This window comes from Pieris brassicae, chromosome 9 (assembly GCF_905147105.1).
Source record: "Pieris brassicae chromosome 9, ilPieBrab1.1, whole genome shotgun sequence".
In the NCBI taxonomy this organism is placed as follows: Eukaryota; Metazoa; Arthropoda; class Insecta; order Lepidoptera; family Pieridae; genus Pieris; species Pieris brassicae.
In genome coordinates, this window is record NC_059673.1 from 3,454,073 (window position 1) to 3,476,453 (window position 22,381).

Genomic DNA, 22,381 nt, shown 5'->3' on the forward strand with positions numbered 1-22,381 from the left:
CATTTTTTAAATGTAAAAAATAATAATAAAATCAAAACTTTACACTATTATTTTTTTAGTTTCTTTGGAGTGTCCAAAAGTCACTACAATAAGGTTCTTATTACATGAAAAGTATAATGGCTTCTTCTTCGGAGATGTTAATAAATTTCCATTTTCATTTCCAGGAGAAAGAGTTGTTAGCACGCAGTATGGGTGAACTAGAATTTCAACGTAAACTAACAGAAGTGCCCGAGCCTTTTGGGGAGAGGGAACGAGCTGAAGGCGAAAGTGCTGGTGATTCTGAACCCTCGGAAGAAGACGAGAGTGATTCTGAAGAGGACAATGAGATTAAAGGTTAGTCCAAAGTTTATCCTAATCCCAAAGTATCAAAATAGGTTTATTCAGTTTAGATGCGTCTGCGCATGCTCATGAATGTCAAAAACGTTCGCAAAACTACCAGGAAACCTTGTTCTGAGAAGAACACAGAAGCTAAATAACCTGCATCATGAGCGCACACACACCTTCAAGTACATACCCTAACTTACACACTATTACGAAACAAATAAATTATCAGTGTATTTCTAAAAACCAAGAACAATATAAGTTTTCATATTTATGTCCCGTAGTTCATTTTATGGTTTCAAATGTTTCTGCCTGTTAAAAAATCTAATTAATATCAGCCAGCTATTTGTTTCGTCGGTAGTTTACACGGTATTTTGACAGTACCAAGTTTATATATCCATGAAGGAGTTATAAATGTGAAAAAAAATCCAAAATTGTTCAAAACATACAAAGAAACTTGCCTCTATATACCGAAGGATCCAACACGGCTGTATCCTGCATGCTCCACCTCGAACGAATGAATACGAAAAATTGTTACGTCATGGCTATAAAACTGTTTAATCACCTTCCTGGAAGTTATAGATCACTGCCAATATCTTTGTAATTGTTTCAAAGTACGTACTTGAGTAATTAAATAACTTAACTTTGACATTATTTTATGTTCATTATAAAAATTGATATGACATTTGCATGCCTATTTATGTGGCTGATTGTGCGGATATTTGTAATTGATCGATCTAACCACTGTACCACTTGGCAAATAAACGATTATTATTATCACTCAGTGACGTTGCCGGCCTTTAACCTTACTACTCTTTCTACCTCAGGGCAACAACTCCTAACGGCTCAACTGGCGGCCTTAAGTGAAGATATCGACACTAAGGCTCGTTTAGTGGACCAATTAGAGGCATCCCAAAGGAGATTGGCCGCGCTGCGTACACATTACGAACAAAGACTGGACCATTTGCATCAGCAGATCAAGGCTACCGGAGAGGAGAGGGATAAAGTCCTTGCGTCTTTGGGTAAATATCTTCAAAGTTTTTGGGAATCAAAGGGTTTATTATGAGTTAGTGAACGGAAAATATGAAAGATGATAAATATCATATACTTTTTATTTGGTTTGTTTCTTTGTTCCTGTTTAGTTTTGTCTTAATAACTGTGTATAACATGTATTTTTGCACTTTATGCCTATCTTATGTTATTTAATACATTTTTTGGATTTAATTAGGTTAAATTTTTTTTTAGTGTAATGTAACAAAGTATTAATAAAAAAGAAAAAAAAATATACGTTGACATTTTATAATGTCAAGTATATACGTCATAATTAGACTTTGTCGAATATTTTTTTAGATGTATTCAAATTTATTTTAAAAAGCAGCCTCAGTAACTGTGCCATTTTGTTTTAGTGCATAGTGACAGCTATAGTATAAGTTTACGCTTTAAGACATATAAGTGATCGCCAAAAATTTAATGATATGTTCCGTTGATGAAAATGTAGTTATTTTTATATTTTATTTTTAGGCAGGACCACTTCTAACATTTAAGATTGATAATGCTTAGTTAATTGAAGAAAATGTTAATGATTCCTTTCGTGGAATCGGAAATACTGTTGATTAAGACGAAGCGAAGATTTTATGTATTATTTTTATATAAATCACGAATTTATTTCAGCCTCTCAATCATCCCAGCCCAGTGATAAACTCAAGCGTGTGAAAGAAGAATACGAAAGACGAGTCTCCAGCATGTCCCGAGAGTTGAGGCGACTTCAAGCAGCTCAAAGGGAACACGCCAGACTTCAGAAGTCCCAACAGCACACCGCACACCAGATTCACTCTCTACGGAACGAGCTGCAGAATTTGAAGCGGGATAAGGTAAATATTTTTTTATTTGAATGTAGCTTTTGTGAACCATATTTTAGTCACTTTGGATACTGATTGTATATTTTAGTATCGGGTCTGGAAAAACAACTAATTAAACTTGTATTTTCTATACAATTTGTACAAAATACAATCAAAGTAAAAGAATAATTTTGAATAGAATTTAAAAAAATATTAGTGCATTACATCTAGTCTATTTGAGATTCATAGTAGGGATTAGTAGGAACTCTCTTTTTCCCGAATCTTTCATATCTATTTACAAGTATCAGTTATCGGACACGCACGCATACGTACAACTACGAGCATGTATTTGTAGAATACGTGAATTCAATTCGGTGGCGGTTGTTGTATATATATGATATGTTCAAATCAAATACTTTGTTTGAAACTGGATAACAACTGGTTCTAATTGTTTAAAACATGAGCTTATAACTAACATAAAATTACGGACTTATAACTAACATTACTAATGGAGTTGCGACGAACACTTAAAAAATAATTTATGACTGTGGTAAAAACTAAAGGCCTCAATATTGGCTTGATTGATGATCGTTTACATTTTGTTTACGCTTCAAATTACCTAAAATATTTATATATGTAAATTAACTAAAGATAGGTATAATTTATGAAAATATCAAATTGAATATTTTTTTATAAATACGTTATTCTTTACTCATATATAAAGCGTGTACAGTGGTGCCTGTGCAATTCCATTGTTCTAATGTTACTCTATCTTATTTTCAGGTGAAATTAGTACAAAGGATGAGGATGGAATCAAAGAGACACGCCCAAGCAGAAGCAGCTAGAGCCAAAGAAGTACTTAATCCTATATTTATGTAATGGTTTGGTTTTACAGCCAGTTGATTGTCAAATAACTAAAAACTTTTATTTATTTTCCTCTCAGGTAGCCCAGCTACGAAAAGAATCTCGCAAAAATGCCAACTTAATAAGGAACTTAGAAGCGGAGACCAAACTAAAAGAACAGGTGTGTAACCTTTTTTAATTGGTCAGTCAAATGGTTTTAATTTTAATACCTATCTCTTTTCACCTCAGCATAAACACAATTCGATAGAAAGGAACGAAGGTACTTTAGCCAAAAGAGCGCAATTAGACAATGTTTTTCTGTGATTAAAATATTGAGTCTTGAGCAGTCCTAATGATATAAGTGTTAGATATAAGCTGCTGTGTGTTATTAAGGAAATTTCTTAAATTAAACTTTTATCCTAGTAAGTATTATAATAGTTATTATTGTATTTTTTATTTTTTTTTATAAAATAGGGGGCAAACGGGCAGGAGGCTCACCTGATGTTAAGTGATACCGCCGCCCATGGACACTCTCAATGCCAGAGGGCTCGCGAGTGCGTTGCCGGCCTTGTAAAAATTTGTACGCTCTTTTCTTGAAGGAATCTAAGTCGAATTGGTTCGGAAATACTTCAGTGGGCAGCTGGTTCCACATAGCGGTGGTGCGCGGCAAAAATTGCCTTGAGAAACGCTCAGTCGTGGAACGTCGGACGTCGAGGTGATACGGGTGGAATTTTGTATTTTGCCTCGACGTCCGATGCTGAAACTCAGCTGCAGGTATTAATCCGAACAACTCCTCTGAACACTCTCCATGGTAAATGCGGTAGAAGATGCAGAGTGACCCCACATCTCTACGCAACGCCAAAGGATCGAGCCGCTCGGAGAGGGATTGGTCATCGACGATTCGAACCGCTCTTCGTTGGATACGGTCAAGTGGAAGGAGCTGGTACTGGGGAGCCCCCGCCCAGAGGTGAGAACAGTATTCCATGTGGGGCCGTATTTGCGCTTTATAGAGTTGCAAGCGGTGGCCCGGAGTGAAGTACCGTCTCGCCTTGCTGAGCACACCAAGCTTTTTGGAGGCTAATTTAGCCTTTCCCTCCAAATGACCGCGAAACTGAACGTCGTTCGATATGTCAACGCCAAGTATTCCGATGCTGGCTGTGGCTTCAAGAAGAGTGTTTTCGAAAAGAGGAGTAGCGACAAAGGGTATTTTTTTCGCGGAAAACGCGCAAACTTGTGTCTTCTTGGGGTTAAATTGGACTAGGTTTAGTCTACCCCAGTCCGAGACTCCACGTAAAAGAGTTTCGACTTCAGACACAAGTTTGTTCCGGTACTCATCGACAACTGCCCGAGAAATACCTGCCCGGCCAGTGTAAAGAGTATCCCCAGTGCTGTCGTCCGCATAGCAATGAATGTTGCTAAGTTGCAACATGTCATTGATATGCAGAAGAAACAGGGTCGGGGACAGAACACAGCCTTGTGGGACCCCAGCATTCACGGGTTTAAGGTCGGAACATGCTCCGTCGACGACGACCTTGATGCTCCGATCGGCTAGAAAGCTGGAGATCCAGTCGCATAATTTCTCAGGAAGCCCGTAGGCTGGAAGCTTCGAGAGCAGTGCTTTGTGCCACACCCGATCGAAGGCTTTCGCTATGTCCAAACTAACCGCTAGTGCCTCCCCCTTGGACTCAATTGCCTCTGCCCATCTATGAGTAAGGTATACTAGAAGGTCACCAGCCGAACGACCACGACGAAAGCCGTACTGATAATCGCTAATCAGCTGGTGGCCCTCTAGATAACTCAAGAGCTGGCCATTAATAATGGATTCCATTATTTTGGAGAACAAGGAGGTTATTGCGATTGGGCGATAGTTGGATGGATCAGAGCGATCGCCTTTTTTAGGGATCGGATGTATCGAAGCGGTCTTCCAGCACTTCGGGACAGTGCCGAGCGAGTACAGGTACCGGAAAAGGCGCGTCAGGACCGGAGCCAACTCAGGAGGTGGAGGGATACCATCCGGCCCGCTCGACTTATGAATGTCCAAGGAAGATAGTGCTCTGCGAACAGCACGTTGCCGGAATGTGATTTCCGGCATTGAGTTATCACACCGCGAAATCGCCGGTGGTGATCTCCCCCGGTCATCCAAAGTCGAGTTGGACGCGAAGAGACAGCCCAAGAGGTCGGCCTTCTCCTTCGCAGTGTGGGCGAGCGAGTCATCCTCTCTGTGCAGCGGTGGTATCGATGGCTGACAAAAATTCCCTTGTACAGCTTTGGCGAGAGACCAGAAGGCTCGGGTCCCAGAAGGGAGTTGGGCCAATCTCTCGCCAAATCTGGCGATGTGCTCTGACTTTGCCTTAGCGATTTCCCGTTTGAAGGACCTGGAGGCTGAGTTATATGCTTTTTTATGTTCGCTGGTATTGGCATCACGAGATATCGCCGCTTCCGCCCATGCATTAAAGCATTCTCGCTTTCGACGCGATGCCGCCTTGCAAGAACGCTTAAACCAGGGCTGTGACTTGCCACCGATCGGCACCGCAGAGAATGGAATAAAAAGTTCCATGCCCTGCAGAACCACTTCGGCGACAAAGGCAGCGACGGAATCTGGAGCTTCCGACGAAAAGCACATAGGCCCCCAAGGGTAGGACGCAAAGAAAGACCGCATCCCATCCCAATCTGCTGACCGATAGTGCCAAATACGACGACAACCCGAAAAACGGGGCCGAGGAGGGCGCGTAGTAGGCACAGTACTCCGGACCACACAATGATCCGATGAACCCAATGGCGGGTCAACAGAGACTTGATAGGTCTCCGGATGTGAGGTCAGCAGAAGGTCCAACAAAGAGGGTTTATGACCATCCACATCTGGTATTCGCGTAATCGCAGGGACCATTTGTGACAGGTCGTAAGCTAAAGCAAAGTCGTGAAAGGATCTTCCCGCGTGATCGGTGGTTTCCGAACCGAGCCAATCGGCATGGTGAGCGTTAAAATCGCCAAGTATCACGATTTCAGCGGTAGGAACCCCTTCGAGCAGGGAATCTGTAGCCATTTGGATGTGCTCAATGAGTCGCTCAGTTTCGGTATTTCCGCTATGGGACCTATACAGGCATGCGTAGAATCGCGGATGGTCATCGCAGTCTACGCGCAGCCAGAGGCTAGATAGGTCCCTTCCTTCAAGCGACCCGAGGCGACGAGAACAGATATCCTCTCTGACGTACACGCAAACTCCCGCCCGCGGCACAAATGAATGTTCCAATTTGTACCCCGGGTAGGAGAGGTAGGAAGTATCAGCCGGGAAGGATATCTGAGTCTCAGTAAGGAAGAATAAGGCCGGCTTCGCAGTTTCGAGGTGAAAGTGAACCGCGTTAAGATTAGAGTTGAGCCCCCTAACATTGGTAAAGTCCACTGAGAGCGTGGAAGGGGATGCCTTCGGTAAATTCTTCCGTTTGCCCCGAGATCGAAACCTATAGTTTTTTGAGCAGTTTTTGCCCACCCCAGAATACGAAGGGCAGCCTGTGCATCCACCACCAAATACTGATTGTTCCGATGATGGACGCTCAGAGGGGGATTCTCCACAGCGGAAACGTGTGGTACCCCCCTGGGGTAATCTCTGTTTAAACTGCATCTTCATATTCTGGGGGGGGGGAATTGATGGGCTCCGGGAGTCTCACTCACCGCACGAAACGCGAGTACAATAAGATGAACCTATTGCATCACTTCACGCCGGTTTTCTGTGAGACAGTGGTACTGCCCCGGTCGTGCCTGCCCGATTGGCTGAAGCCCGAAAGCAACAGCATGGCACTCCCACTAGGAGCATATTTTCCTTAACATTGTATCCGTACCTTATCTTTTTTTATTTATTGCAGATAAGTGCTACGTGTATGTTAAGTGTGTGTTACTTAAATATTCTATAATTAAAAGACTTTTTTTTCGTTAGGTGTTAAAAAGGAAACAAGAAGAGGTTTCGCTTCTCCGTCGCGGGCACAGGGATAAACTCAGCAGTAGGGCAGCTGGACGACTGCATGGTGATTATTGTACTATTTTATAATATGTATAGAAATAAATAGAATCTTTGAATATACCGCCTACTTTTTACGACTTTAAGTGATTGTATCAGTCGCGCTATGTATAATAAATGCGTAATGCAATCTTACAAAAGTTTTCCTGGCAAAAATCTTTTTTTTTTCTTTAAAAGATTTCGCTTTTCTATTTTATACCTTAACACAATGGAATAAAGTCGAAAGTTTAAATTATAAATCAATGCTTATACCGGTAATAGACTTTATGGTTAAAAAAACTCTATTGAATGCTGAAGACACCAGGCCAGAAACTCCTACTTTGTATTATATTTTAGTTAATTCATCTATTACAATGTTATTCATTAAGAAAACACTTTTTAAACGGATTGAAGCTATGTAATATTATAAACTTATAATTATTTACATAATTTTAAAACGTCGGAAAAAATTAAATATAAAATACATAATAAATATATGTAAGTAAATACTTTTTACTTTCATTTTTTTTTAGTTTAGTTTGTTTGTTTTTTTTTTTTTTGTTCTTCCTGTTTAGTTTTGTCTTAATAAATGTGTATAACATGTATTTTTGCACTACTCGCCTATCTTATATAATTTAAAATTTTATTTTTCTTTACTCACAGTGGTTGCCTCGAAGAGATCGCTCGAAAGCGATAAGGCCGCCAGTTGCCCTCCTTTTGATTTTATTATGTTATTTTTTTTTTATTGTAGTGTAACGAAGTGTAAATAAATAATTTTAAGTTTATAATAATAATACATAGCTGCAATCTGTTTAAAAAATGTTTTCTTAATGTGTAAAAGCCATGTTAACAAAAGACAATGCTATGTACAATGTTATTGATTAAATTCAGATCGCAATCGTGGCAGAGCCCGTATGACAGGCCGTGAAGTGTGGTCGCGTTTGGAATGTTGGTTATCCCGCGCATGCGCAGCTCGTACTACGTTAGCAGAGTTGGAAGTGACCCTGGAACACCAGTTGAAACAGAGAGACACCGTTGGAGCCTCACAGGTCAACGACCCGGACTCGAAGGCTTTACTCGCCTACCTAAGAGGAGCTATTGCGGAAACACAGTCGCAAATAATGCAGATTGAGGTAATTTATTTTCACTAGACTGACTTAGTACTCAAAATCCGTTTTTTTTTAATATAAAACAGGGGGCAAACAGGCAGGAGGCTCACCTGATGTTAAGTGATACCGCCGCTCATGGACACTCTCAATGCCAGAGGGCTCGCGAGTGCGTTGCCGGCATTTTAACAATTAGTACACTCTTTTCTTGAAGGACTCTAAGTCGAATTGGTTCGGAAATACTTTAGTGATCCTTAAATTCAATTTTATTTGTTTTGTTTAATATTTGTGTTATCTCTTCGTGTATGTTATGTTTGCCTATAAGTGCTTGTCATTTTAAAAGTTGGTTCCGAGCGTTGGCATGCTTTTATCAATAAAAAATAAATAACGATGGTAATTGTCAATTTTGACTTTGACACACGAACCGGAAATGATGGGCGGTGTTTCGGCGTAATGGCGCATGGATACGTAGTTGGATTTTGAAATGCCGTTACGTTCGCAATCCCATTTAACTGTATACCGTCACGACTTTACTTATTACAAATATTAAGGATCCAGTGCTTGTATTGTGGCAGGACACACCATCATTGATGATGAGTGCTAGTCTCAGTTTAATCGATTGGATTCCTTCTTTCACTATACTGACACGCGACAGCGGAACCAACGCAAATTATTTTACTGAGGGAAGGGATCCTGGATACAGCTTTTGTATAGCCAAGCAATTTAACTTAAGGTGATATTCATAAATTTGACTTAGCGCTTAGTGTGTACGTAAAAAGCTATTTTGATATATAGGAGTCGTAGTAAGGGCTTAGTCTCGCTTCTGAATCCTTACTAGCCTCTTTTATTTCGGACAGCAGTTAAAGGCCGAAACTGTATTTCTTTTCCCCTTTTATTTTGCGAAGTTCGTACGATTTTTTTTAATAATAAAAAATCTAGTAAATGTAACGTTTACGAAGACGTTCATTTTTTTGTGATTAAAATAAAACAACCGCTGATAGATTTTTTCCTACTTAGCGGTTGTTACATACTTTTCATTGTGACATTGATTTACATGGAAGTCATATTTCATTATCAGGAAGAGAACGAAGAAAACGAGCTCCCTCGAGTACTGGAACAGATAGAGTGTGAGGCGGCGAGATACGCGTTAGAGAGATTGGCGGCTGTGGCTTTACAGCACGCCCATGAATCGGCAAGAAATAGCAAGACTCTTCTCGACACTCGGGCTAGACTTGCTGAGGTAAGACAACATGAAATACATTACCTTTTTGAGATTTGTCGAATTGATGCGGAACCAGAAAACTATATTTAGAAATAATGTTTGACGAACAAATTGTTTTTCGTTTGTCTGTTTTTCTGAGGTCTAGACTTTTTTTTTACTCGTGATTATACTCCGCTAGCAGAAGAATCCTTTATATAAGGCTGCTTGGTGTAAATATAAGCATGACTATGACAACCCGAACTTCATACTCTTACAGGTGGAAGAGAAATGTGAACAAACAGCCAGTGCATTGCGGGCCGCTGACGAAAATAACTTGAATCCGTGGAACAATTCGCAGGCTTTTGCTGCTTTGTTAGCTCATGTCTCCTCTGGTACTTCTACAAGATCTGTCTCACCTGTTGACAGGTATTATAAATATTTTTGACTCTTTGTGTTTTTTATTCCTTGACAATAAATAATCCCTATTGGTGGTCCTTCGAGCCGGATACACACATCCAGATTTGTTGTATGTATGATTGTATAAAATGAGGTGTGTCAGTTATCGAAAAATATTTATATTCCAATCGCATGCTGCTCGTATTAATTTTTATAACGATTTTTTAGTAGTAGAACATTGTACTACTATGATATAATTTATATTGTTCAGCTCGCTATTAGACACTCGCCCTCCAGTGCTCGGTGTGAGAGAAACAAACACTGCGCCTGCGTCTCCGCCTGATGATAATTCACCATTCCAAAGAAACACGTAAGTATAGTTTCCCTATTGGAATATTACCAAATATTTTTTTTATTCTACAACCAACCTGTGGTTGACGGTGTCAGTGACAAAGAATTATTTTACAAAAAAAGACTGAATTTGAACATGACCTGAATGCGTGTCTCTTTGATTCCATCCTCATCCTTTGTACTAGTTTCACCTAAAAATAAGATAGAGTAACATTAGAACAATGGAATTGCGCAGGCACCACTGTATTATCTTTGAGTGTATTACAAAATACCTTATAAAAACGAATTCTAAAAAAATCTGATTGTGGATTTAATTTTTTAAGTATAATTAGTTTCTAAAAATAGTACATACTGTTGCTAATATTGCCTTTTTTAGTAATTTTGATAAATTAAAATAAGTGTTATTTATTTTAGTGTACGTCGTGGGTCCGTTCGTCTGCGGGACTTAGGAGTATACAGTCGTGATGAGAACGTAGACCCGATGACCCAGTCTTTAGTGGAGCCGACGTCTCCAAAACCAGTGCCTCTCAGCAGAGTTCCCAGTGCGCCTGGTAGCCTCAGGTAAAATAATAGTTAGAAGAAGATAATTTTTAACTTTGTATACAAATTCGTACGTCGAGCGTGCACCCAATGGTTATTTTGGTAATTCCATTTATGTCGTAAATTTTTACATAAGTTAATTGACTGTGGGTTTGTGACAGAAATATTATACGGCTTATATAGATATTATTTCAATAACATCGCTTAAAAAATATGAGAAAATTTACAAAATCTAGTGAACATTGGTTATAACTTTTTAAATAAATATAGTGAAACATAGTCTTAAGACAATTTTGGTGTAACATCGCTAGTTGTTTAATGTTAAAGACATCAATCATCATCAAATCAATGTTTAATTTCATCTTATCGTGACTTAAAAAGGAGTAAATTTAAAGATATGTATTAGTTTTTATTGAATTGTCTTTGCCTCAGTAACCGTGTTTTGTTTATTATTTGCTGCTGCCACTCTTGTAAAAATCGGGCAACGAAATATTGTTTTCTACGTTCTGAAAACTCTAATGTACATGTACCCTAAACCTTCCTGCGTTAAAGCGTACACGAAGAATGACACTTGTATCGTAAATTTTCAGGGGACTACAACCAATCAACTCACAGTTGTCATCTCCAGTAGCCAATCGCCGAGCGCCACCCGAAAGCCCCCGACCAATCAGAAGACAGCACTCACTAGCGAAACCAGCTTCTTTGTAAGTTATACTATTTACCACATTTTTTTTACTTGATTCAATTTTTTATCGAAAAATGTTTTAGTTTTGTTGCACATTTTTATTTGCTTAGAATTTAGATTATATTTTCGTAGATGTAAGCATGTAGTAGTTAGTGATGCCCCCTACCTTTCGCCTGCATGACTTGCTTGGGTTAATGTGCTATGTTTGATGGGATATAAGAAAATTATTTGTGACATTATCACTTATAATACATAATACGTTAACATATTTCAAAACACATAAATCAACTAATAAAATAATTAAAATTGTCTTCGTCTGCGCTATTTAGATTAACAATTATTTAAAGGACATAAACGTCATCGTAACATCGAATTATGTAGATAATGTAATAAATTCGTTCGTAAATACAGGATATTTAAAATATGACATTTCGTAATGCTTCTGATCACCCGAACTATCATTTATCTTCTATAAAAAACTAATTGCTACTCCTAATATCTTCGGACACGTCCTATCAGTATAATCTTAAATCTGCTGGCCATAATTACTTACGAAATTATATCTCAAAAAATCAGTTCTGTCATGTTGTCATTGGTAAATTAATAAGTCAAAAGTCATCTAACAAATCTTGCATTTAATAAACCAAAATCCATTGACGAATAATTTTCTTATACGGCTGCTTACGCACTGGTTCAGATATGTGTATGCAAGATTTTTGAAAAGACCTCCTCTTATACCTCGTGACGTGTTTAAAGGGTCAAAATTGAGTTGATAATTCTTTTTATCAGTTTTGTTGTGTACATATCAATGCCATATTATTAAACGATGTTGTATCTCACCTTCACGTACAATATATGAACTTTCAAATTTATACTCAATAAATTGGAGTAAAATTACTTAATTCGTGAATTGGATTGGCCCTATTGACAATACAAACGTCGACAAGGTGGTTTTGCGAAAAATACATGGGCAGCAGACATAACAAATCTTGCATATACAGTTTGTAGGCGGGGTGTAGTGGGTATACCTGTTCACAAACTCGGTACTTACAGCCTCCTCACCGACCTTTCGATAGTGGAGGACTGACGACACCAGTGCAACACTTGAAGGCCACTTTATAGCAAATATAACTAACACGCCCATGAGGGAATTTAAGCACTTTTAATGATAAATAATTATGTTATTCTATTATCTATAGTGTTAATGTTAATATTGCGTAGGTACTATTATCCAAAGTTCAAATATTAAGTAAATAATTATTGTATTGGTTTGGTTATAACTAACTGTAGTTCAATTTTGAATATATTGGTGCTGCTCGTAAGTTTTTTTTTTGTTAACTGGGTTATTTGTAAATGCCTATGCGTTGTACATTTGTTTACTGCTATCTATAAAAATAGGTGCTCATAGTGATTTTTTTTTTATCAGAGGGATGCCATTCATTAAGTAAGGAGGTTATATATGACAGCATTGTAAATAAAGTATATCCAAAAGTATGTGTAGTTTGCTTTCTTGCATGATGCACTGTACACATGAGTTATGAGGCATATTTAATGTAAATAAAATATTTTGATCTACTTTGACAGCTCTTAAATAAACTATTAACAAGAATAAACGAACGAGTTTTCATTGTGTTAAGCCTTCTAAACAACAGTTTGAGTAAGTACAAATTTTGCTATTTATAGCCCATCCCAACATCATCAAAAATCATTTTAAAAAATGAGCTTTCTTTACAATTAGCTAATATAATTCATATTTTATATCTTAAATCTCGTCTAAATATGTCCATAATTATGTTATTGTGACTAATCCATTGAACGCTTAGACTAATGCCTTTTTTGCACGTATAGCTTAATGAACTAACAAAAATAAAGCTCATGCTATCATAGGCTTACGCTTAAAAAATCCTTATATAAGGTTCTCTGTCGAGATATTTTGCGAAATACTCGGCAAAATCTCGAAGTTGAATCTTTTCTAAGAGTTTGTATCCACTGATCTCAAAGGATAAGATTTGACCTATTGCGATTGTGTCGGCCTATAAATATTATTTTACAATACAGCTAGATACGCTGAAATAAATTCACGTGGAAATATTTTCTCTTTATTAATTATTAGGAACAAATCCTGTAAAGTTCGTGCCGGTTTTATTTTAATCTCAAAATGTTCATGCGTCTCAGAAATCCTCTGAAGTTAAAGTTATATTATAAAATAATTTCTATACAAATGAGATCAGTGGAGACATAACCAATAAGAATCCATAAAAATAACGTATAATGGATATAGAGATGCGAGTGGAGCGTCTGAGAATACTCCACCAGCGTCTCCAAGTGCAGCAAGACGGGCGCGAGATGAAGACGTATTCCAAAGACTTGCTGGAGTCGCCTCTGAACAGGCTCCTACTGGAACCGTAAAAGTTCTCTCTCTTAAGGTAAAGATTGATTAACTGATAACAGTAATTGATGTTAGTTGTAGATATTTGAGTTTCACAGATACTCGTACATAATTTCAAGTTTTTTTTTGTAAAACACGAAATTATTGGTAAAAAAACTGGATTTCACAAACTGTTTATGTGTAGCAAATAAATATTTATAATTTTATTTATATAGAACCATTTTATATTTAAACTAGCTTGGTCCGTCTTGGCGCGGTTATATATTCAAATATTTTGCAAATACATATAGCCAAAGTTACATAGAAATAAAGTCGCTTAAAAAACTTAAAAACTACTGAACATGGGTCCAGTCACAAATCCTCTTTATAATAAATGCGATATATATATATATATATATATATATATATATATATATATATATATATATATAAATAGGCGTTACTATTGCATATTTGAAAACGTAAATATTACAATGTAACTTTAATAGTGAGACAATAGTATCGACATTGATGTCTTCTATAAACTGTAGTACAACGTACAACACTTTGCTCTATTGGCAATAATTACGTACGCAGCGTACGCGATAAACTTTTTTGAAAATATTCTACTACCTATGTATGAGAGGTACGACGTCGGTACGGTATTATATAAAAATAATATCTACGTTTATATTAATACGAACGTTTACTCATTCCAGCAACGCCTAAGCACATGTGCAATGGGGGGTGGCACATGGCTGCAATGTACGCACGTGGCGGAGGGCCACGTTGGGGCCGTCTCAGCTCTAGCAGCAGTGCCCAATGCTTTATATAGTGGAGGTGTGGGTAAGTGATTTGCGATAGGTCTGGTTTTATAAGGGGCACTGTACTTTTTTATTTTATTCTATTAGAATTATTTATTTATTTAGATTGAGGAGGGTACTGGTAGTATGTTCGTAACCCATATTTATAGATAATTTACCGGTAATTTAGGAACCTCACTGAATTAGCTCGTAGAGACCGATTATGCTATAAAAGATTGTTAAGAGAAATCTAGACGCGCCAATGATATGTTACGGTACACTGTTCCAAATTACATATCTGTCACACAGCATTACAAAAGCTATAATTCTAATAACAACGATTTAAGATTATTTATTAAATATATTCTGTACTTTGACAGCATTTTTTATGAATGTATATTAAATTTTAATATACATATTTTATTCAAAACAATATTTTAATAAAAAATTATTTATAAATTAGATCGCACAGTCCGCGGTTGGGATTTGAACGTGGGTCGGGAGGCGTGGCGAGCGTGGTGTGGGTTCGGGGTCAACGCCCTCAGCGCGGGTCAGGGCGTGACCGGGCATGACTCTAGGGTGGTTATCGCGGCAGCGGGATGCGCTGTCCGACTTTTTGATACCAGGAGCAACGCACCAGTGGCTACTCTATGGTGAGTACTAAATATACAGTGTCTCGGGGCCGATTTTAAACTTTAAACTCAAATTTCTCGGTAACCCTCGTGGCTAGCGAGAGGGTAGCGAGGGTAGAGATTTTTGAATCGCTATGTCGCAGTGGTCTGGTGCGTACTGGTATTTTTGAATACTGTACAGTTTGCTAGCTAGTGGACTGTGAAATGTGTTTTTCATCTTTATATGTATGTCAGGAGTATCTGTATTGTATATGTAATGTATAAGCAAGCTGCACTTGATAACTAAATATATGAGAGGGTGAGATGTAAGTACCTAACAACCCTACGGATCCCTAAGCCCTACGGATGTACCCTAACACATGAATAGTGAATATACAAATAAGTACGGGATGTCTGCATCAAGAGACCTAAGGTAACAGATGGAGCCCTACGGGGAGGATCAAAGGTTCGTGGTGGTGGGATTATCTCAAAGCATCGGGCAGGCTCACCGCGATAATTAAGGGCTTGAAGTAGTCTTAGCCACTTTGAGAGGAATCGAGAAATGAATATGACAGAGCAATATTCAAATCTGATTTATTGTTCAAAGACATTATCTTAAATACTACTTACACCTATTCACACATACATAACGTTATTTAAGAGCTGTTGGTGTATCACGCACCTTCAGCTATTAACGTTTTGGAACACACGTGAGCCGTGTCAGCAGTTGGTCAATGTTCAAATGAAATCTGAACAAATACAAAATGTCCGATGTTGTATGCTCATAATGTAATTTTTCCAGGTCTTCTGGCGCAGCGGGTGCAAACCAAGCACTGACTCGCAGCGTCGAATCCAGTATCACAGCGATTGCGTTGACTGAACCACAAATACTCTACACGGCTGCGGGAGACAAATTACGTGTTTGGGATTTACGAATGTATGTATCATTATACTTTAGTAGGTTGTGATCTGTTTTAATCTGACGTTAATTCTTTTATTACACAGTTGATCTGTTCATATTAGTTAGTTTGTATATAAACTCTTTTGCAAAAGAAACATTCACTGTCTTAATAGTCATTACAAGAATCCCTTATATATTTTATTTCTGACTGTCCCACAGCCGTTATGCGGTTTTTCTTAATGTACGTTTTTAAAAGTTCGAAATAATATAGACATAATTATTTATAATTAAATAACATATAAAAAACAAATTACAGGCTGGAATGCGTGTACAAGACATGGTCAGGCCACACAGCCCCCGTAATGTGTATGGTTCGAATGTCTTTGCCTCAATGCGATCGTCTCGCTACGGGCTCTAAAGATCACTGCGTACGCGTCTTTGATTGGACACATGTTAATGGTGAGTAGAGCTAATTAAATCATTATTATAATCAGGTTCTTCTGCTACCCTTGACTTATTTCATACATTCCAAGATAAATTTCGAAGAACTTAAACATTGCATTTATTTTTCCACACGAATTACACGGAGAGCTTAACACGTAAAGTTGTAACGTTCTGATAAATATTAGTATGAGCGACAGTTTTTTTTTTTTTTCAAATATTCTACGTTGTTGCTAACCATACATCGCTTGTTTGTACATTCCAGGTGTATGGGAAGCGAGCAACCGTCGTCTCCTGGAACCGCCCCACTACGATGGCGTACAGGCTCTGGTGCTGCGAAACAGCTCCAGTGGAGGGGAACTGCTGTACAGCGCTTCGAGGGACTCCAGTCTTAAGTGCTGGAGGCTCTCTGATAACACGCTGGCACATGTAAGTCCAATTTAAAGCTACCATTTTGATTTTGTGTTTAATATATACGTAATATCTATTGACTGTGTGTGCGTGTGTTAAACAAGGATCCAATAAGACATGGACTCACTGCGAACTCTACAAAGTTTAATTAAACAAACACAGAAAAAAAATATTTTCTTTCTCACGATAGCATTATGTTTCAGAGTGTAATGAACGCTCACAAAGGCTGGGTGACCGGCATTTGCGGAGTGGGGGGACTCCACAACACTGGTGGGTGGATCGCGAGTTGTGGGCGCGACCAGGCCTTGCGTTTGTGGAGTCCCTCGCTCAAACCAGCAGCGCCACCTGCCCCCTTGCCGGACTTGCCTCACGCACTCGCCGCCTGCAGTGCCACCGGATCGCTTTATACCGCTGGAAGGTGAGGTCCCTTACTTCTGACACCCTGGTACTTTGGAAAAATGATTCGAATATTTGGTATGAGAACATTGGATCCAATACGACAAGAGTACTTCAAAATAGAGTGCTGTCCTCTAAAAGGCCGAAATGCACTCGCGGGCCTTTTGGCAGTGTCCTTGGGCGGCGTTCACTTAAAATTTGGTGAGCCTCTTGCCCCTTTGTCCCGTTTCAAAAGAACAAATTGACTTGAGCGCTGTCTGTGGCCAATTTCTTAACAGGACTTGTGGAATTTGAATTTGGTTCAGAATACATGATCATATATTCTAGAAACTTCGGTGTCTAGTCGATCAAAATATTATCGTAAAAGGCTAGAATATATAATTGTTAAATAAATTTCATTAAACAGTCCTATTTATTTTGCTAACTAATTTAGAAATAACTTTTAAATACGACAATACTATTAACATTTATACAAATTAGTTTTAATATCTGAGTGTGTTGCAGCGGCGGCGAAGTGCGCGCCTGGAGAGTTCTTCTCGACCCGTGAGCGACACACACAGACACAAACACACTTTCTCACACATACACCACACAAAATTTTAACGCAAGGTATTTTAATTTTCCAAAAATTTTATAACACTACACAATTCGCTCGAATTATTGGCCACAATGAATGTTATGGTAAGTATTCCAAACCCCGAGTTAGCTTGCGCACGCCGTCGCCGCTTCACCACTTGTCATTACTAACATTACGCTTAGCTATAGTCCGCTACAATCGAATACATTCGTTATCGGAAGTTTTGTACTTGACTTTCCCTTCAGCACTATTTATAGTCCATTCAATTACACTTTTAGTATCTTCTAGCTAAATTTCAAAGATTAGGAATTTATTTCAACTTGATTGGTTATTTTTATTCTAAGAACTGTTCAAATCTTTGTTTGTGTGAAGTTCAAATTTAGTTTAGTTAATACACTTGTTTTTTGTGATTGCACTGTTTTATAATGAAAATTCTGATTCATGACTATATTTTTTTAGATATATATCCTGTTCAAGTAGCAGTTTGATAGTGTTCCCGTATTAATGGAAGAATCATAGTATCATATGAAAATTATGAAAACATACATTTCAGATATAAGCATTTTGCCTCATAACTAACTTGTCTGTGTGAAATTAATAGCTTCGTAGAACTTCTCTCACGTTTTTATCGCATCTATGACTTAGCTTTCAGTGTAGCGCTATACGTTTTAGATATATTTCCTTATAAATTTAGTTGTTTCTTGTGTATCCCAATCACAATATTGAAACAAACTTCATTATAGACAAATCCTATTTTTAAATTTCTTATAGCGTGAGTCTTTTGTCTTTTAATTTTATATCTTCTCTCTATTGTATGTGTTATGTATATTATTATCTGTTGTTTTTAATTTCATTCTACGTACGCATTAACGTATACGTTTGTTCGTACAGTAGCGGACGGGTACGCTGCTTCCGTATACTTGCAAACAGATGACATTCGGAAACCACAGGACCTTCAACACCAACTCGTCGAGCATGGAGGTGACGGAATTCGGATAAAGATATCAATTACAGCAGTTCCTACTGAATTTACTGTTTTGACTCGAAATTTTTCGGGATTTTTATATGACAACTTTCGACTAAATATGAAATAATTAAAATATCGTCTCGTCAATTAATCAAGTCTTAACATTCCTTGTGTACGTATAGAGGCTCTAAATCATAAGAAATATTTATTTAATAAAAACATGTACTTTTCATATACAAATTATAGTCCAAACATTTAATGGCGGTAGATCAGAAAATCATATTACACTTTAAACTCTGTCACGACTTGATTCGACTTTAATTTGATCTCTATTGGCTAAGGTAGTATAAGTTGATTGATTTAATATTTAAACCTGGCTTTATGTACTATGTACATTTAGCTACATGGGCCTCAATAGAAAATAAAATTCGGGCGAATCTTAACGCCTTCGCTTAGCGATAACTGTGATTAGTCCCAAAATGAAACATAGATAATAAACTCATAGGGTGAAAATTTGTATTAATAACTTTATCTTAACAATATATATTAATTTATCGGGAATGTCAGGTTTTTCGTTTGGTTGGCGTCCTTTTGTGAACGCAAACGTAGTAGTATATAGATTGTCACAATTATATATATATAGCCAAGCTTTTGCCAAATTTTATGCACAAGACCTCATTTCTTATATCAATGTTTTGAACATATAATTAAATCAGTCTTATTACACTATTTTGACTTAACGACTTGCTGTCTCTCTCTTATTACTGTGCCGAAAGAGACAGACTTAGTAAGACTGTTTTAGTTTTATACCTATGTTTTTGTATTAGATTTTTAACTATGTAATCGATAAATATAAGTAGAGTTGACAAAATGTAGTCTGTGATGGATCATCAATTATATTTTTATACATTCCTGCGCTACGGGTAGATATAGCGATTTATAGATATAGGTTTTATTAATTTTTACACTTGGAGGTGAATTGGTATAAATAAAAAAATTATAATAATAAAGTATCTAATTCTTAGCGATATCTTTAGGACGTTATTAAGTCATCATTTTGAAAAGCTTATTGCCCAAGTCCGAATAGAATGAAAATATAACGTCTTTTAATCAATGGGACTAAATAAATAAAGACAATTTAACTTTTAAGTAGATTCGATCCTTTTGATTGGTTGATTATGATAATTACCAAACTTACCTATTTTAAACAGTATTATTTTGTGTCTGTGTTCATTTTTTTCTGTTTGATTTTAGATTATTTTAACAGGCTATGTTTATTGAGTGATTATCTAGGTTTTAAGTTTATGATTTATGTTTGTTAAGTAAGCAATTAAGCTGGGTTTTATCGTTAAATGATTTTATCTGTGGGAATTCTTGCAATGCTTTTTAGCTCAATTGAATCTCTTCGGCATTAATTACTAGTCAAGTCTAGAAGGAAATATTTTAAATTGTTTTAGTTGATGAATTTTAAGCTTAATAATGTAATGGCTAAGTGCATCAGACAATATATTTTTATCGTGTATCTAATCAGTGTTATCTATGGAAAGTATTAATAATGAAATTATTTTATTCGCAATTATACAATGTACGGTTTAATTTGCTTGTTTTGAATTTTATTTGAAGAATATGCTAATAAATTTGATACAAAATGGTTTTGTTTTATTTCGTGATTTAATTTTATGAGACTGGCAAACAATATATTTTGGTGGTTATTACGTAGCCGTATACCATAGATTCTGTAGCCTAGCCACCATTTCGCACTGTGAGAGGATTTATTATCCTAAAAACGAGCACCTAAAGAAATTTACGTTCTAAAGTCGATATCAGTATAATCAATGATAATCGTGTATACAACGCGTGAAGTGAATTCTCGCAAGTTTTTTATAAATTTTTGATAAATTCTTTAAAACATGTACTCGACTAAGTAATAAGTGGTCGGAGACAATAAAGACAAGATAATTCTACTTTTTTAAATAAACAAAGTCACAAATGTGAAACCTAATAACGAGTGTGACCTCTTGACAAAATAACAACTGGAATCTTTCTGGGCTTTTCTTTTCATCTTTTTAATAACGTTTTATAACGGAGCCTTCGCAGCGCCGCATCGTTCCTCTCTACTCAAAAATATTCTAGCTTCATCAGGAAACAATACTTAATTCCAGTCCTCCAGAGTCCATGAAGTACAGTTACCCGGGCCGGGTCGTAACTCCTGATATTTTGCAACTAAAACCTCCTAACCGTCCAGAAGCTACGTTTTAATCGTCTTATTTCATCAGCTCCACACTTGACACTGATTCACAAAGCGGTCATATCTTGGTTCTGTGTCGAACCAGTCACTTGATATCGTTACCAATTCCTCCTGACAGTAGAACGGCTGACAATTAGGAGCCGAGACACGTAAGATTGCACAGAAACTTCTTTAGGTAGGTCTATAAATTTACCCGCTCTTATCATATTAGAAAGTGGTGTTTAATGTTTAATCAACATCAAAAACGTTTCCTTAAAAAGCTTTGCAATTGTACAATTGCGTGGTGTATTGCAAACGTACGAGGCTCGTTTGGACTATTTCACGTTAGATACTTTTAAACTCCGACGTGCTTTATTGATCTAATTTATTTGTATAAAATATTTAACTTTAACATTCCCACTAATCTTCTTACAAAATTTTTCTTTCTTTGTAATCCTAGAATTACTCAAACTGTCAACTGACAATCTGCTACTTTTAATGGTCCAGTGAATAGGCTATCTCGCTCTTACAACTTGATTACTAACATCGATGAAAATATTGACACGCAAATTAAGTGAGGGCCAGCGGTGAATCCCAAAAAAAAAACTAGAAGTATTTAAATAACTTTAATTAAATTATTACAATAATTAAGACTTAATTAAATTCCCACCCCGTGTTTAATTAATGAAATTAAAAAAGTTTCAAAATTGTAATAAATAAAATATTAGCAAGTACTAGGATAACAGGGCGTCATAGGAGTAGCCACCATTCTTTTAAGTCACCGCCCACTTGCTGTCGCCCCCAACGCATACGCAAGTTGCAGGAAGGAGTGTCAACCACGGCAAACACACAATGAATACCTCAATGAATAATGAATACCCTGGAAAAATAAATCTACGTCAGAGCTTACTGACAGGAACAAGAAGAGCATACCTTTGTCACTTCTAGGCAAAAACGTAAAAGGTTTGCAAAAACACACAGTGAGGAAATTTCTGACTTTAGGGAAGAAATGAAAAATATTATTACCTCATGGGGAGAGAAACATCAAAAGCAAATGGACAAGCTATTCCCAATGATTTCTGCCCTTAATCTGAGCAAATCAAATATAGAAAAGTCAATTACTTTCCTAGCAGAGCAAAATTTAGAAATAAAAAAAATTTAGTCATTGGAAATAGAGATAAAAAACGCGATGAACAAAATTTGATTTTAGAACATAAATTAGAAGATACCGCCAGACAACAAAAGAAGATTGAGATGAGAAATGTACCTCTGGAAGGTAAAGAATCTAAAGAGGACCTCATTAAACTAATGTCAAACCTTGCGCAAAATATAAAATCTGAAATTAACAAACAGGACATAAGGGATATATATGAAACAAGGAGAAACTCTTCTACAAAAACAATTGTA

At 37.1% G+C, this 22,381-nt stretch overlaps 1 protein-coding gene across 3 annotated transcripts in view; it reads left to right on the top strand.

Moving 5' to 3' along the window:
• LOC123714655 (kinesin-like protein KIF21A) overlaps positions 1 to 20,333 on the top strand; it is a 57,157-nt gene extending 36,824 nt beyond the window's left edge. Inside the window, exons 10-30 of one of the 3 annotated variants that reach the window (XR_006754339.1) lie at positions 165 to 333; positions 1,149 to 1,343; positions 1,993 to 2,192; positions 2,943 to 3,014; positions 3,103 to 3,183; positions 6,934 to 7,021; positions 7,885 to 8,126; positions 9,178 to 9,339; positions 9,578 to 9,726; positions 9,968 to 10,066; positions 10,462 to 10,608; positions 11,178 to 11,291; positions 13,554 to 13,698; positions 14,360 to 14,486; positions 14,907 to 15,096; positions 15,857 to 15,991; positions 16,272 to 16,414; positions 16,662 to 16,825; positions 17,011 to 17,225; positions 17,708 to 17,884; positions 18,672 to 20,333. Coding sequence is in view for 2 of the 3 variants with exons in the window: in XM_045669014.1 (XP_045524970.1) it covers positions 165 to 333; positions 1,149 to 1,343; positions 1,993 to 2,192; positions 2,943 to 3,014; positions 3,103 to 3,183; positions 6,934 to 7,021; positions 7,885 to 8,126; positions 9,178 to 9,339; positions 9,578 to 9,726; positions 9,968 to 10,066; positions 10,462 to 10,608; positions 11,178 to 11,291; positions 13,554 to 13,698; positions 14,360 to 14,486; positions 14,907 to 15,096; positions 15,857 to 15,991; positions 16,272 to 16,414; positions 16,662 to 16,825; positions 17,011 to 17,225; positions 18,672 to 18,714 (2,880 nt within the window). In the remaining variant the exon portion in view is untranslated. The other 2 variants (XM_045669014.1, XM_045669015.1) reach the window with 2 other exon arrangements.
• Positions 20,334 to 22,381: the final 2,048 nt, after the last annotated feature.